Below are 13,314 nucleotides of genomic sequence, written 5' to 3'. Positions count from 1 at the left end.
GTAGCTGTTGTCCAGGGGCCCAGCCCTGGCTTGGGAATAGTGTCACAAGCTGCAGGATTGCACTAGGTGTGCTGTTCCAGTGGCATAGTCGGTGTGTTTGTGGGAACTAGCCTGGGAGCCCAGCCATACCCTCAGTAACTTGCCCAGACCAATTGCATGCACTCATTCAGAGATGATCGTTGAATGTCATCATGAGTGGCTTCATGGTTCCATGGGGGTGAGGGGAGAGGGCTTTGATCTTCGATGTTACCCAAAATCCATCCTCCACTCCCAAAGTCATCTCCCAGGGAAAGCTTGTGCCTGGTACCTGGTCTGCTTATGAGGCTATTTGCAGTGGACGCTGGGAGGGGCGGGGGGGGGGTACCCTGTTGGCAGCTACTTTGCAGAAAGAAGGGGAGAGAGAGAACCTGCTGGAAGCAGCCAAGGGACCCTTGAGCAGCCAGAGCCCTGCCGGACTCAGCTGCTTCCCAGGCTAGGGTGCTGGACCCAAATCTCTGTGTACACCCATTTTCTTACACCTAGAAATTTTTTTTACAAGTAATATGTGTTCTTTATAGAAGCTATAGGAAATGGAAAAAAAGAAAAAATCCACCATCTAATAACTTTTTAATATCTTGACATATAGTAATGAAGTTGTTTTTCTACTGAAGATCAATCAGATAGACAGACAGACAGACAGATAGATAGATAGGCAGACAGACAGATTGGTCTATCCACATCCTCATGGTCAACCACTTCCTCACAATTTCTGACATACTTCCTTATAAGTATGAGCGGCTTTTTAAAAAGTCCAGATTAAAGGAATACTGATAAACACAACATGTATGCCTTTACGCCTCTCATTCAAGACTTTGTGCTTTCTTAGTTTGCTCATTTGGCTGGTGCTCTACTACTTAAGCCATGCCTCCAGCCCTGTTTTTTTTCTGGAAATGGAGTCTTGCAGACTTGTCTCCCTCGGCTGATTCAGATGATGATCCTCCATGTCTGTGCTTCCTGAGTAGCTAGGGTGATACACATAAACACCTTGCTCTTCTTTTTTATATAACTTAGGTCAAATGAGGCCGATCATCTCATTTTTCTCTTTTTTCCTGTCCCTGAGCTTCTTTTGCTCAAGGCTAGCACTCTACCACTTGACCCACAGCAATACTTCCAGCTTTTTCTGTTTATGTGGTACTGAGGAATTGAACCCAGGACTTCATGCATGCTAGGCAAGCACTCTACCACTAAGCCACATTCCCAGCCACCGAGGATCTTCTTGTGCTAAGCACCTGCTCTACCACTGAGCTCTACCCCAGCCCTGTCTAATCTTTTTAAGAAGCTGCAAAGATTGTTCCATTGATCAGAGAAACCACAGTCTGTTTCTCATTGTTCTCTGCTACGGAGAAAGCTACAAGAGCAACCTTGTATTACATTCACTCTCTTACACTCATTACATACCTTAGGGCACATCCCTAGTGATGTAATTAATGAAATGCATTGTGTATTTAAATTTTCATAGACATTGACAGTTTATACAATAAGAAGGAGATTGCAGTAAACTGTTAGCTTATAAAATAAAACCAAGCTGGGTGCCAGGGGCTCACGCTTGTAATCCTACCTACTTAGAAGGCTGAGATCTGAGGATCATGTTTCGAAGCCAGCCCAGGCAGAAAAGTTTCAATTAACCACCAGAAAACTGGAAGCGATGTTGTGGCTCAGAGTGGTAGAGCTGAAAAGCTTAGGGACAGTGCCCAGGCCTAGAGTTCAAGCCCCAAGACTGACAAATAAATAAACAAACAAATAAATAAGTAAAACCAGTGGGCTGGCAATGTGGCTTAATGATAAGAGTGCTTGCCTAGCATGCATGAAGACCTGGGCTTGATTCCTCAGTACCACATACACAGAAAAGGCCAGAAGTGGCACTGTGACTCAAGTGGTAAAATGCTAGTCTTGAGTAAAAAGCTCAGGGACAATGTCCAGGCCCTGAGTTTAAGCCCCAGGACTGGCAAAATAACAAAAATAAATAAGTAAAAATGAAATAAAACCTGGGGAAATGTAAACTAGTACAACCTCTCTGGAAGGAGGCTTGGATGTTCCTCAAAAAAAAAAAAAAAATAGGCTGGGTGCTGGTGGCTCACGCTTGTAATCCTAGCTACTCAGGAGGCTAAGATCTAAGGATCGTGGTTTGATGCCAGCCAGTAAAACTATTACCTACAATTAACCACCAGAAAACCAGAAGTGGTGCAGTAGCTCAAAGTGGAAGAGTACTAGTCCTCTTGAATCAAAAGAGCTCAGGGACAGCATCTAAGCCCTGAGTTCAAGCCCCACAATTGATCAAAACCAAAAAGAACTTCCCTATGGCCCAGCCATACCACTCTTGGACATCTACCCAGATCATTGCAAGTCAGGTTACTGGTAAAGACACTTGCACACCCATGTTCATTGCTGCACTATTCACAACAGCCAAGTGACGGAAACAGCCCAGATGCCCTACAACAGATAAGTATATTAATAAAATGTAGTACCGATACACAATGGAATTTTTCTCATCCATTAGAAAGAATAAGATCATGTCATTTGCAGGGAAATGGATGGATCTAGAACAAATCATGTAAGTGAGGTAAGCCAAGCTGAGAGACCAATGGTGCATGTTTTCTCTCATATGTAAAAGCTAGATCTAATGTAAGTGGACATGATACCTTATATAAGACTCTAGGCATTCACACACCAACAGTAAGACGGGGGTTTCAGTTCACCTAAGAGAATAAGTGCTCTGGGCAGAAGGCAAAGGTTGGAGGCAGTCCCTGCCAAACGAAGGCATCTGGATTTGTTCCTGGTAATTTCCAATAACAGCTACTTCCCTAATGAAATACAGTGTTCTAGCCACAGGGGGCGCTGTGGAGAACGCCACCATTAAAATCAACCTTGCCTTTCCTGGCTCTGCTGATTGGCTGGGTGACTCCCAGGCCTCAGTTGTCTTGCTTCCTACCTGGTTTGAGAGACATAATAGTTATCTCATAGGCTGGAAGGTGGCTCAGTGGTAGAGCGCTTGCCTTGCATGCATGAGGCCCTGGGTTCGATTCCTCAGTACCACATAAGCAGAAAAAGCCAGAAGTGGGGCAGTGGATCAAGTGTTAGAGTGCTAGCCTTGAGCTGAAGAGCTGAGGCTAGAGTTCAGGCCCCATGGCCAACAAAATAAGGATTACAGTTTCTCTCCTGCCCCTTCCAACTCAATATACCAAGGGCCCAGGGCATCAGGGGATTGAACTCAGGGCCTCATGCTCATACTTGGCATTTTCCCTGACGCCTGATGCTCTACCATTTGAGCCAGGTCTCCAGTCTGACATTTTGCTATTGGCCCGTGATAGAATCTCATGATCTTTTCTGCCTGAGCTAGATCACAATCCTCAGATCTCAGCCTCCTGAGTAGCTGGGATTACAGGCGTGAGCTACCAGTGGCCAACACGATGAAATTTATTTCTCTCAGTTTTATGATAAGCAAATAGGTCTGGAGCCTGCTCTTGGTACAGAGTGCGGGTCCTGTTTCTAGCGCTTTCTCTTATCCTTTAGGTGGATACACTTTTCATTATTCCCTATCTGTCTTCCACTTTGAGTCTAACCCCGAGTTATTTTCCCCTCCCTGCCATTACAGTTTTGAGGTATCTTAGAGTCTGGTCTCTAGGGTCCTCTGCCCCCACCCATCACCCCAAACCCAACCTCTCAGGCCTTCTCTGACTCTTGCCTTCCCCTCTCTCTCCCTCTCTCTCTCCTCCCCCGCTCTCAGGTGGCTGCTGAGATCTTGGTGAGTGTCCTGGTGTTCATGTGGGTTTTATAGCTTCTCTGAGCAAAGTCTGTACTTCTGGGCTGGGTAGAGTTATGCAGGAATGTGGAGGAATTGCTCCTCGGCTTCTCTCTCTCGCCCCTTCAGAGTCCCTTAAGGACCCCACTGCTAAAAAAACAAATCACAAAAAAAAAAAAAAACAGGCCAGACAAGTATTTCCCACACATTATCCTAGGCATGATTTATGCAATGTAAGTACCAGCTATGATGGTTTTCTTCAAATCAACTCATTTCCCCCTAACCTAAACTACGTTATTATAAAGGCAATTAAAATTGATACAGAGGCAGACACGGTGGCTCATGCCTGTAATCCTAGCTACTCAGGAGACTGGGAGCTGAGGATCAGCATTTGAAGCCAGCTTGGACAGGAAAGTCTATGAGACTTATCTCCAATGAACCACCAAAAATGAACTGAAACTGGAGCTGTGGCACAAGTGGTAGAGCTCCAGCCTTGACATAAAAGAGAAAAAAAAAACTAAGGGAGCCAGGCACCAGTGACTCGTGCCTGTAATCCTAGCTACTCTGGAGGCTGAGATCTGAAGATCATGGTTCAAAGCCAGCCTGTGCAGGAAAGTCCCTGAGACTCTTATCTCCAATGAACCACCAGAAAACCGGAAGTGGTGCCGGGGCTCAAGTGGTAGAGCGCTCACCTTGAGCTGAAGAGCTGAGGGACAGCACCCAGGCCCAGAGTTCAAGCCCCATGACAAAAAAAAAAAAAGCTAAGGGACAGCACCCAGACCCTGGAGTTCAAGTCCCAGTACCAGCACAAAAATAAATAAATAAAATAAGTTGATATGGATGGCATCATAGCTGGTTAGAATATAATTGTGGGAACTTAGGAACGTGTCCTGGATATATGTTTGACATGATGACCCTTGGGGAAACACTGGCAAGGCCATTTCTGCTTGCATGCCATTCATAGTTCCCAAAGGGGCTTTCAGACAGCAGGAGGGAGGGAGAGAGGAGGGAGGGAGGGAGGGAAGGACTCCTAGCTTCTGTCCAGTGGCAGATTTGCCCAGTGCCAGTCCCAGAGCCAGAACCTTCTATGCGTATCCTCAGGGTCTCCAGGAACAGTAGTTTGGGGTAGGTGGCTATTGCTAGAGAATGAGGGAAGAAGTGGGGGGCAGCCCCAGCCCCCCCAGATGGCTGGATTAGCCCCGCTTCTGACTGCAAGAGAAGAGATGATGCCCAGGCTCTCTTGTGTCCACCCGGTTTCTGCAGGAGATCGCTGACACTCCCAGTGGAGACAAAACTTCCTTGGAGACGCGGTTCATGACGGTCCTGTGCACCCGTAGCTATCCCCACCTTCGAAGAGGTGAGACCTCACCCCACCCCTCCACTTCCGATTCAGCAACCAGAGCCCCAGATCTGACCTGGGTCTCTTTAGCTCGCGATGAGGAGCAGCCAATGAGCCGAATCCTTCCTCTTAGACCAGATGTGGCGAGTCATGGCTGACAGTAGATCTCCAGAGTCTTGACACATCTGCAGCCTTCAGCCAGTTCCCCTCCCCTGTTGGGGAAGGGGGGGGGTGGGGAGGATGCTAGGTGGAATTCCCCAGAGGCTCCCCGGGTGAGCCTCTGGTATAGTTCTGGTGTAGCTGCCAATACTGCTATGTTGAGAAGGATTCTGGGGTACAGTGGGAAAAGATCTCTGGGTGATGCCTGTCCAAGAGCAAGGCAGCGTGGGCAGCCGGTAATTAATGGCAAAGAACCACGAGTCCCTGAATGAATCAAATGTTGCTACACACACACAAATGCACGGCTGTAGCACTGGCCCAATTGCGAAATTCCCTTTCCACAAAGGTAGTTTATACATTTGCCTGACCTCTTCCTGTATGAAAGGTGCTTTAACATGGTGGCCAACAGAAAAGAGAGTCTCAATGAATTCCCTTACTCTGCAGCTTAGGCAAGTTCCCAGATCTCTGCCTCTGTTCCCTTACCTAGGAATTGGGATTTTAGTTATGCCTTGAATGATTGTTGTTAGGATGTAAAAACTGTAATAGAAGCCGGAGGCCAGAATCTCATGCATGTTACCCTGGCTACTTGGGAAATCTGAAGATCCCAGATCAAAGCCAGCCCAGGCAGACAAATCCATAAGACTCTTTCTCTCCAACTAAGCAACAAAAGGCCAGAAGTAAAGGTATGACCAGGCACTGGTGGCTCACACCTGTCATCCTAGCTACTCAGGAGGCTGAGATCTGAGGATTGTGATTCAAAAAGCCAGCCTGGGCAGGAAAGTCAGTGAGACTCTTTTCTCCAATAAACCACCAGAAATCGGTGTCAATATATATAATGTATTACACCACACCCATGGTGTGGTCTATGGGTGTGTGTGTAATAATATATTATGATTATGCATTATGATTTACATTAGGAATGTAGATCCTATCATCATCACTACTTGTAGCAGCTTGGCTTGAAGATAAGAGTCCAGACAGAGACAGGGGTCACCCAAGGTCATTAGTGAGCTCAAGACACAGTGCCGTATGACTAGGACCCCTGTTCTTCTACGCCAGCCTAAGTTCATAGAACTTGCTAAAGCTCTGGGGCCGGAAGCTCTCGTTTGGCACAGATCTGGCCGGAAGTCCACTATATATCCCTTCTCAGCGTCCCTGCCCAATTCACAGCCTGGGCTGTGGCCATTCCCCCTGCCCTTTCTGCTTTCTGGGGGTGGCCCTGGGGGGCAAGGAGGACATCGTCTCCCTCTCTGAACTGAGGGTCACTTCTTCCCTCCTCCTGGCTTCTCTTGGAACCAGTCTTCCAGGAATTCATCAAGATGACCAACTATGACGTGGAGCATGTCATCAAGAAGGAGATGTCTGGGGACGTGAGGGATGTATTTGTGGCTATCGGTAAGTGGAGGGAACCGAGGAAGGAGCTAGGGACACTGGGGACATGGCAGGGTCCCCTAAAAGAATGGAGCTGTAGTCACTGGTAGAGTAAATACTGCCTCAGGTCTCAGCCAAGGGAGTGATGGCTGGGACATAGTAAGGACTTGTTCACCATGGTGAGCATGTGGAGCAGTCAAGAAAACAGGCCTCCCGGGCTGGGAAGGTGGCTCAGTGGTAGAGTGCTTGCCTAGCATGCATGAAGGCCTGGGTTCAATTCCTTAGTACCACATCCACCGAAAAGGCCAGAAATGGTGCTATGGCTCAAGTGATAGAGTGCTAGCCGTGAGCAAAAGAAGCCCAGGGACAGTGCCCAGGCCCTGAGTTCAAGCCCCAGGACTGACAAAAAAGAAAAAGAAAACAGGCCTCCCTGGTGAAAGAGGAAGACCGAAAAGGGTATTTGGGGGGTGCCGGACCCTCATGATCAACACACAATATGCATACGCTGTGCACACACCACATACGCTATGTGTTCACTCAGGACACACACTAAACGTCCACACGCTGCACTCAGCACCTAACTTTGCTGGCCTCCTCTTACATAATTTAAATTCTCGAATTTAAATTCTTGACTGGGAAAAGGATCTCATTTTCCCTGTTCTTGAAGGCGTGTAAGTAGATAGGAACAAAGACTGCACTCTTGTGGTTGTTTTTGTTTTTTGTTTTTTTATCAGTCATGAAGTTTGAATTTGGAGCCTGGGCACTGTCCCTGAACTCTTCAGCTCCAGGCTAGTGCTCTGTCACTTGAGCTACAGCGCCACTTCTGGTTTTCTAGTGGCTAAGTAGAGATAAAGAATCTCACAGATTTTTCTGCATAGGCCACAATCCTCAGATCTCAGCCTCCTAGGTAGCTGGGATTACAGGTATGAGCCACAGGCTCCCAGCTCTGAACTCATTTTTATTAGTATTAGTTACTATTGCTTTGTGACTTCATTTTTGATACAATGTGTGGCATTAATGCACATACTTTTTTAAAAACATTTTGGTGCCAGTCCTGGAGCTTCAACTCAGGGCCTGGGTGCTTGTTCCTCAGCTTTGGTGTTCAAGGCTACCCAGCACTTGAGCCACAGCCCCACTTCTGGCTTTTTCAGTGGTTCATTGGAGATGAGAGTCACACAGGCTTTCCTGCCTGGGCTGGCTTCAAACCATGATCCTCAGATCTCAGCCTCCTGAGTAGCTAGGATTACAGGTGTGAGCCACCAGCACCCGGCTTACTTTTATTTTTTTAATGGGGCTTGAACTCAGGACGTGGGTGCTGCCACGCCTCCACTTCTGGCTTTTTAGTGGTTAATTGGAGAAGTGAGAATCACAGACTTTTCCTACCATGGCTGGATGACAAGTTATCCTCACCCAGGCAGGATTTTCAGTGTGAAGACCCGGATCAAGCCCACCGGGATGATAGGCTGCCCGCCTCCAGAGTTGCAGGGGTCAGTACATCTGGGGTGAGGCATGAGCGTTAGCACTCCTGTCCAGGTCACAGGCGCTGCAGATGCTGTTGGCTGGGTGCCGACCACGCTTTTGAGAACCTCTGCTCCGAATGTCTATAGAACCCGAGTCTCTAAAGTGGAGCCTAAAACCTGGCTTTCAACACACATCGCTCATATGGATGCCCTTGAGACTCTGACACTAACCAGGAGTGAGTGCCCTCTGAAACCTCTCTGACCTTGGTCAGCTGCAAGTACCCTACCTGCAAGCCCAGTTGCAGCCCTGTTAAGAGCCAGGTTTAGGGTGGAAGTTAAGACTGCAGAGGGGAGTGATGATGGTGTCATTCCCCGGTCTGACCTGAGGGTGGCACTGTTCTTCAGACTGGGGAAGTTGGGGGAATGCCCTGAGCCACAGCGCACAACCAAATTCCCTGTGTTCCTCTCTTCTCACCAGTTCAGAGTGTCAAGAACAAGCCTCTCTTCTTTGCCGACAAGCTTTACAAGTCCATGAAGGTAAGGCGAGTGGCTTGTTCCTTCTTTTCCCTCCCAGCACTGACTTTTCATGCACCCAGACACAGATAGGCGTCATCTCCCAGATCAGGACTTATCTGGCCGCTGTACCCTCTCTCCTGTCAAATATCAGCATCTGCCAACTGTCAGAAGTGATTGTGCTCTGCCTCCAAGGAATATGTGGCAGTGTCCAGACATATTTTCAGTTGTCACAACTTGGAGAGTATTGGCATCTGGTTGGGAGAGAGAGCTGACAAATACCCTATAATAGGCCCGGCATGGTGGTATATTCCTATATACCTTGGGAGGATTGCGGTCTGAGGCCAGCTTGGGCAAAAGCATGAGTCCCTGTCTGAAATAAACTAAAGCAAAAAAAGGGGGAGGGGGATGTGCCAAGAGCATGGCTTAAGTAGCCCAGTACTGGTAGGGGGATGGGGGGGATACTTCATTGCACAGGCTTCTAATTATAAAGAATGTCTGGCCTCAAACATGAAGGCTGAGAAACTTACTTTGCCTCCTCCTCTACGCCCAATACCTGCTCCTTGGACCCTGTGTTTGTTTCCTGCCATAACAAATTGAGTGACAACAGAGACTTTATCACTCGTAGTTCTGGACACTAGAAATCCAACATGAAGCATTTTGCAATTGGTTCTTTCTAGAGGTTCCAAAGGAGGAATTACCCCCATACTTCTAGTGGTTTACCAGAAGTCCCTAGAGTTCACTCTTGTGACTAGATCACTCCAGTCTGTGCTCTACCCTCAACAATAATCCGTTGTATATCTCTATATAGTCCAGTCTGTCCCCTACAGCTCTCCGTCCACTGACTAGTCTACTTGCTGAATGCTGGGATTACAGGCATGCACCTCTATGCTCAGCTTCCTCTCTTCTTAAAAAAACGACAGCACTTAGTAACTAAGAGGGCACACTCTAATCTACTACAACTTCATCTGAGTAAATCACAAGGACCCTAGGTTACGTTCTGAGGTTCCCATTGGGCCTGAGTTTTAGAGGGAATACTAGTCAATTGATGTGGTCCTTTTTTGCCTTTCCAGATAGTTGGTCGTCCGTCTGGGGGATGGCTTTGGTAGGGTCAGGACTACTGGGGGAAAATAGAGGCACCTTCTACTTCTTGCATGACCAGCTCTGTGTCTCCTGCCTTGTGTCTCCCTCTTGTCTGAACTGCACTAGGGCGCTGGCACAGATGAGAAGACCCTCACCAGAGTCATGGTGTCCCGGAGTGAGATCGACCTGCTCAATATCCGGCGGGAATTCATTGAGAAATATGACAAGTCACTCCACCAAGCCATTGAGGTAAGGAGAGCTCATTCAGGAGGGTCTTTTCTGTGTAGAACAGCCAGGGCTTGCTTACAATAAAAAGAGATCAGCCAAGGTGGCTCAGGATTGCAATCCTAGTTTCTTGGGAGGTGCAGATTGGAAAGGGGAATCATGACTTGAGGAGAGCCCGGGCATAAAAAGTTTGGGGGGCTCCCATCTCATCCTGTGGCTCAGTATAGTTGTGCACACCTGTCATTCCCTCTACAGGGAAACACAATAGTGGTTACAGTAGTGCATGCTTGTCACCTCCGTGATGGAGATCACCCCAAATAGGAGAATGGTAGCCCAGGCCAATCAGGTCAGAGAGTGTGAAATCAAACAAACAATGCAAGGGTGAAGCCCACACAAGCTGGGCACTAGTGGCTCACGCCTGTCATCCTAGCTACTCAGGAGGCTGACATCTGAGGATCATGGTTTAAAGCCAGCCTGAGCAGAAACGTCCATGAGACTCTTATCTCCAATGAACCACCAGAAAACTGGAAGGGGCGCTCAAGTGGTAGACCACTAGACTTGAGCTGAAGAGCTGAGGGACAGCGCCCAGGCCCAGAGTTCAGGCCCACGACCCACAAAAAGAAAAAAAAAAAAAAGAGGACTGGGAATGTGGCTTAGTGGTAGAGTGCTTGCCTAGCATGCATGAAGTCCTGGGTTCCACATACAGAGAAAGAGCCGGAAGTGGTGCCATGATTCCTGTGGTAGAATGGTAGCCTTGAGCAAAAGAAGCTCAAAAACAGTGCCAGACTCTGATTTCAAGCCCTGGGACTAGCAAAAACAATAGACAAAAAACAAATAGTGATTAGAGGCCAGGCACCAGTGGCTCACCCCTGTAATCCTAGCTACTTAGGAGTCTGGGGCCTGGAGGTTCAAGGGTTGAAGCCAGCTCAGGCAGAAAAGTCCACACTATTCCAACTGTAATTAACCATCAAAAGCTAGACTAGAGACACAGCAGTACGTGCGCAAGCGCAAGGTCCTGAGTTCAAGCCCCCATACAATAGCGGCCACTGCTGGCTCCAGGATCTGAACCAATGCAGATGGCGGGGTAGAACGCCTGAGAGTTGCTGAAGAAAAGGAGGCAGTGGTGTCCCAATTCTACCCGGGTCCGATCCAGTGAGCTTTGGTGCCCAGGTCACAGTTGTGTGTCAGGAACATCTCTCTCTGGTCTTGGTGTGGGTGACTGAGACGCGTGGAGATGTTCATGCCGATGGTCGCTAGGATGGGGTATTAAGGCAAGGACTCTTTTCACTCACTCTTGTTCTGTTTCTGTCCCTGCCAGGGTGACACCTCTGGAGATTTCCTGAAGGCCTTGCTGGCTCTCTGTGGTGGTGAGGACTAGGACCACCAAGCTGTGGTGGGTGGGGTTTCTCTGCCAAGAAACAGTTGGTAGTACCCATGACCAAGCCGCCGTTCCAACTACAGAGACTAAGCAAGGAGCGCTGGTGGAAAATGGGGTGCAGGTGGGGTCCCTGCTCCTCACCCGGTGCAGGAAAAGCTGCCATTCCTATGGGCCCAGCACAATCCCCCCTCCACCCCCCCACACCCCCATCCTAGCTGGGCAGATGAACAGGAACCATCCTGTCTCGTCCACCTCCACTTCCCTGTATTCCCTCTTCACCCTCCCTCAGATTCTGTCCCTCACCACACAACCCCCCGCTCTTCTCTTGATTTGGACTTTGTCGAATCCCCCAAATACCAAAGCCTCTGCTTGAAACCCAGTGGTGTGTGTGTGTTTGAATGACGGGTGCCAAGTGAATGTGCTGGGGGAGAAATGTATGCGGGAACCCAAGCCCTCCCCCAGCCCATTTGTCCACCTGGACCAGCACCAGTTGGGATGCCTGGGTCTATCTAGCTTGCATCCAACACACACACTTGCTTTCTGACTCTTTCCTTTCAGTCTTAAATCACTACAGAATAAGAGACCATACAATGTTGGCTTTTTGTAAGTCACGAGGCTTGATTTCAGGGCCTGGGTGCTGTTCCTGAGCTTTTTTTTCCCGCTCAAGGCTGGCACTCTACCACTTGGAGCCCCAATGCCACTTCCAGTTTCCTAGTGGTTAATTGGACATCGGAGTCTCCGGGACTTGACTGCCTGGGCTGGCTCTGAACCACGATCCTCCGATCTCAGCCTCCTGAGTAGCTAGAATTACAGGTGTGAACCACTGGCACCTGGCCATGAGTTTGTCCTGATGTTTCTGGGAATCCCACGGAACAGTACACACTTGCCTAAGCCCGGACACCCGTCTGTGTGATGTGCACTCATTACCGCCAACCCCACACTTCCTCTTTTGACCCCCTCAAGGGTACAGATTTGATCAGTTTGGGAAGGTGAGGCCAAAGTTTCCACTGCATGAAGATTACTGATAAGCAAGTGGGCCTGACTGCAGTTTCTTGTCGCTTCCTCTCTCTGCTCTATAACTTTGATCTAAATTGGTCAGCTACAGATTACAGACACTCCAAAGAATGGTGCTTTAAAATACTAACTATAGCCGGGCGCTGGTGGCTCACGCCTGTAATCCTAGCTACTCAGGAGGCTGAGATCTGAGGATCGCGGTTCAAAGCCAGCCCAGGCAGGAGAGACTGTGAGACTCCTATCTCCAATAAACCACCAGAAAAACGGAAGTGGCACTGTAGCTCAAGTGGTAGAGCGCTCGCCTTGAGCTGAAGAGCTGAGGGACAGCGCCCAGGCCCAGAGTTCAAGCCCCACGACCGACAAAAAAAAAAAACAACAACTATAGGGGCTGGGAATGTGGGAATGTATGCATGAAGCCATGGGTTCGATTCCTCAGTACCACATAAACAGAAAAAAAAACAGAAGTGGCACCATGGCTCAAGCGGTAGAGTGCTAGCCTTGAGCAAAAGAAGCCAGGGACAGTGCCCAGGCCCTGAGTTCAAGCCCCAGGACTGGCAAAATAAATAAATACTAATTATAATGGCAAAGTTGGGCATGGCAGCTCATGCCATTTAATCTTGGCTCCTTGGGAGGTAGAAATTGGGAAGATGGAGGTATAGGCTAGCCCAGATAAAAAACAATATCCTATTTGAAAAATAAAGTCACGCCAAAAAAGACTAGGGCTGTGGTGTGTGGTAGAGCATCCAGCAAACACAAGTCCCTGTGTTCAAGCCCCTGTCTTGCAAAAATAATAAAGTACATGGAAATAATAGGTATTAGAGATTTGGACTGGCGTGCAGCACAGAACACTAGAGTCAGAGGGGTAGGAAGAGATCCCCCCCCCCCCAAGAGGCTCAGGGAATGGTGAAGAGGAGACCTGAGAACCAGAATTGAGAACAACTAAGTCCCAGCCCTTCTCATTCTATTCTAATGTGACTTGCACTTCACCTTCAGT

The 13,314-nt window shown here is 48.4% G+C and overlaps 1 protein-coding gene across 2 annotated transcripts in view; it reads left to right on the top strand.

The window, feature by feature from the left end:
* Anxa6 (annexin A6) overlaps positions 1 to 11,685 on the top strand; it is a 49,234-nt gene extending 37,549 nt beyond the window's left edge. The window contains exons 21-26 of one of the 2 annotated variants that reach the window (XM_013033813.1): positions 3,764 to 3,781; positions 5,042 to 5,135; positions 6,576 to 6,671; positions 8,586 to 8,644; positions 9,830 to 9,952; positions 11,247 to 11,685. In XM_013033813.1, the coding sequence (XP_012889267.1) occupies positions 3,764 to 3,781; positions 5,042 to 5,135; positions 6,576 to 6,671; positions 8,586 to 8,644; positions 9,830 to 9,952; positions 11,247 to 11,306 (450 nt within the window). In that variant the 3' untranslated portion in view covers positions 11,307 to 11,685. The remainder of the gene's footprint in view (positions 1 to 3,763; positions 3,782 to 5,041; positions 5,136 to 6,575; positions 6,672 to 8,585; positions 8,645 to 9,829; positions 9,953 to 11,246) is intronic. The other variant, XM_013033814.1, reaches the window with a different exon arrangement.
* Positions 11,686 to 13,314: the final 1,629 nt, after the last annotated feature.

This window comes from Dipodomys ordii, unplaced genomic scaffold, assembly GCF_000151885.1.
Source record: "Dipodomys ordii isolate 6190 unplaced genomic scaffold, Dord_2.0 Scaffold177, whole genome shotgun sequence".
Lineage (NCBI taxonomy): Eukaryota > Metazoa > Chordata > Mammalia > Rodentia > Heteromyidae > Dipodomys > Dipodomys ordii.
This window is presented reverse-complemented; position numbering and strand designations above follow the sequence as displayed.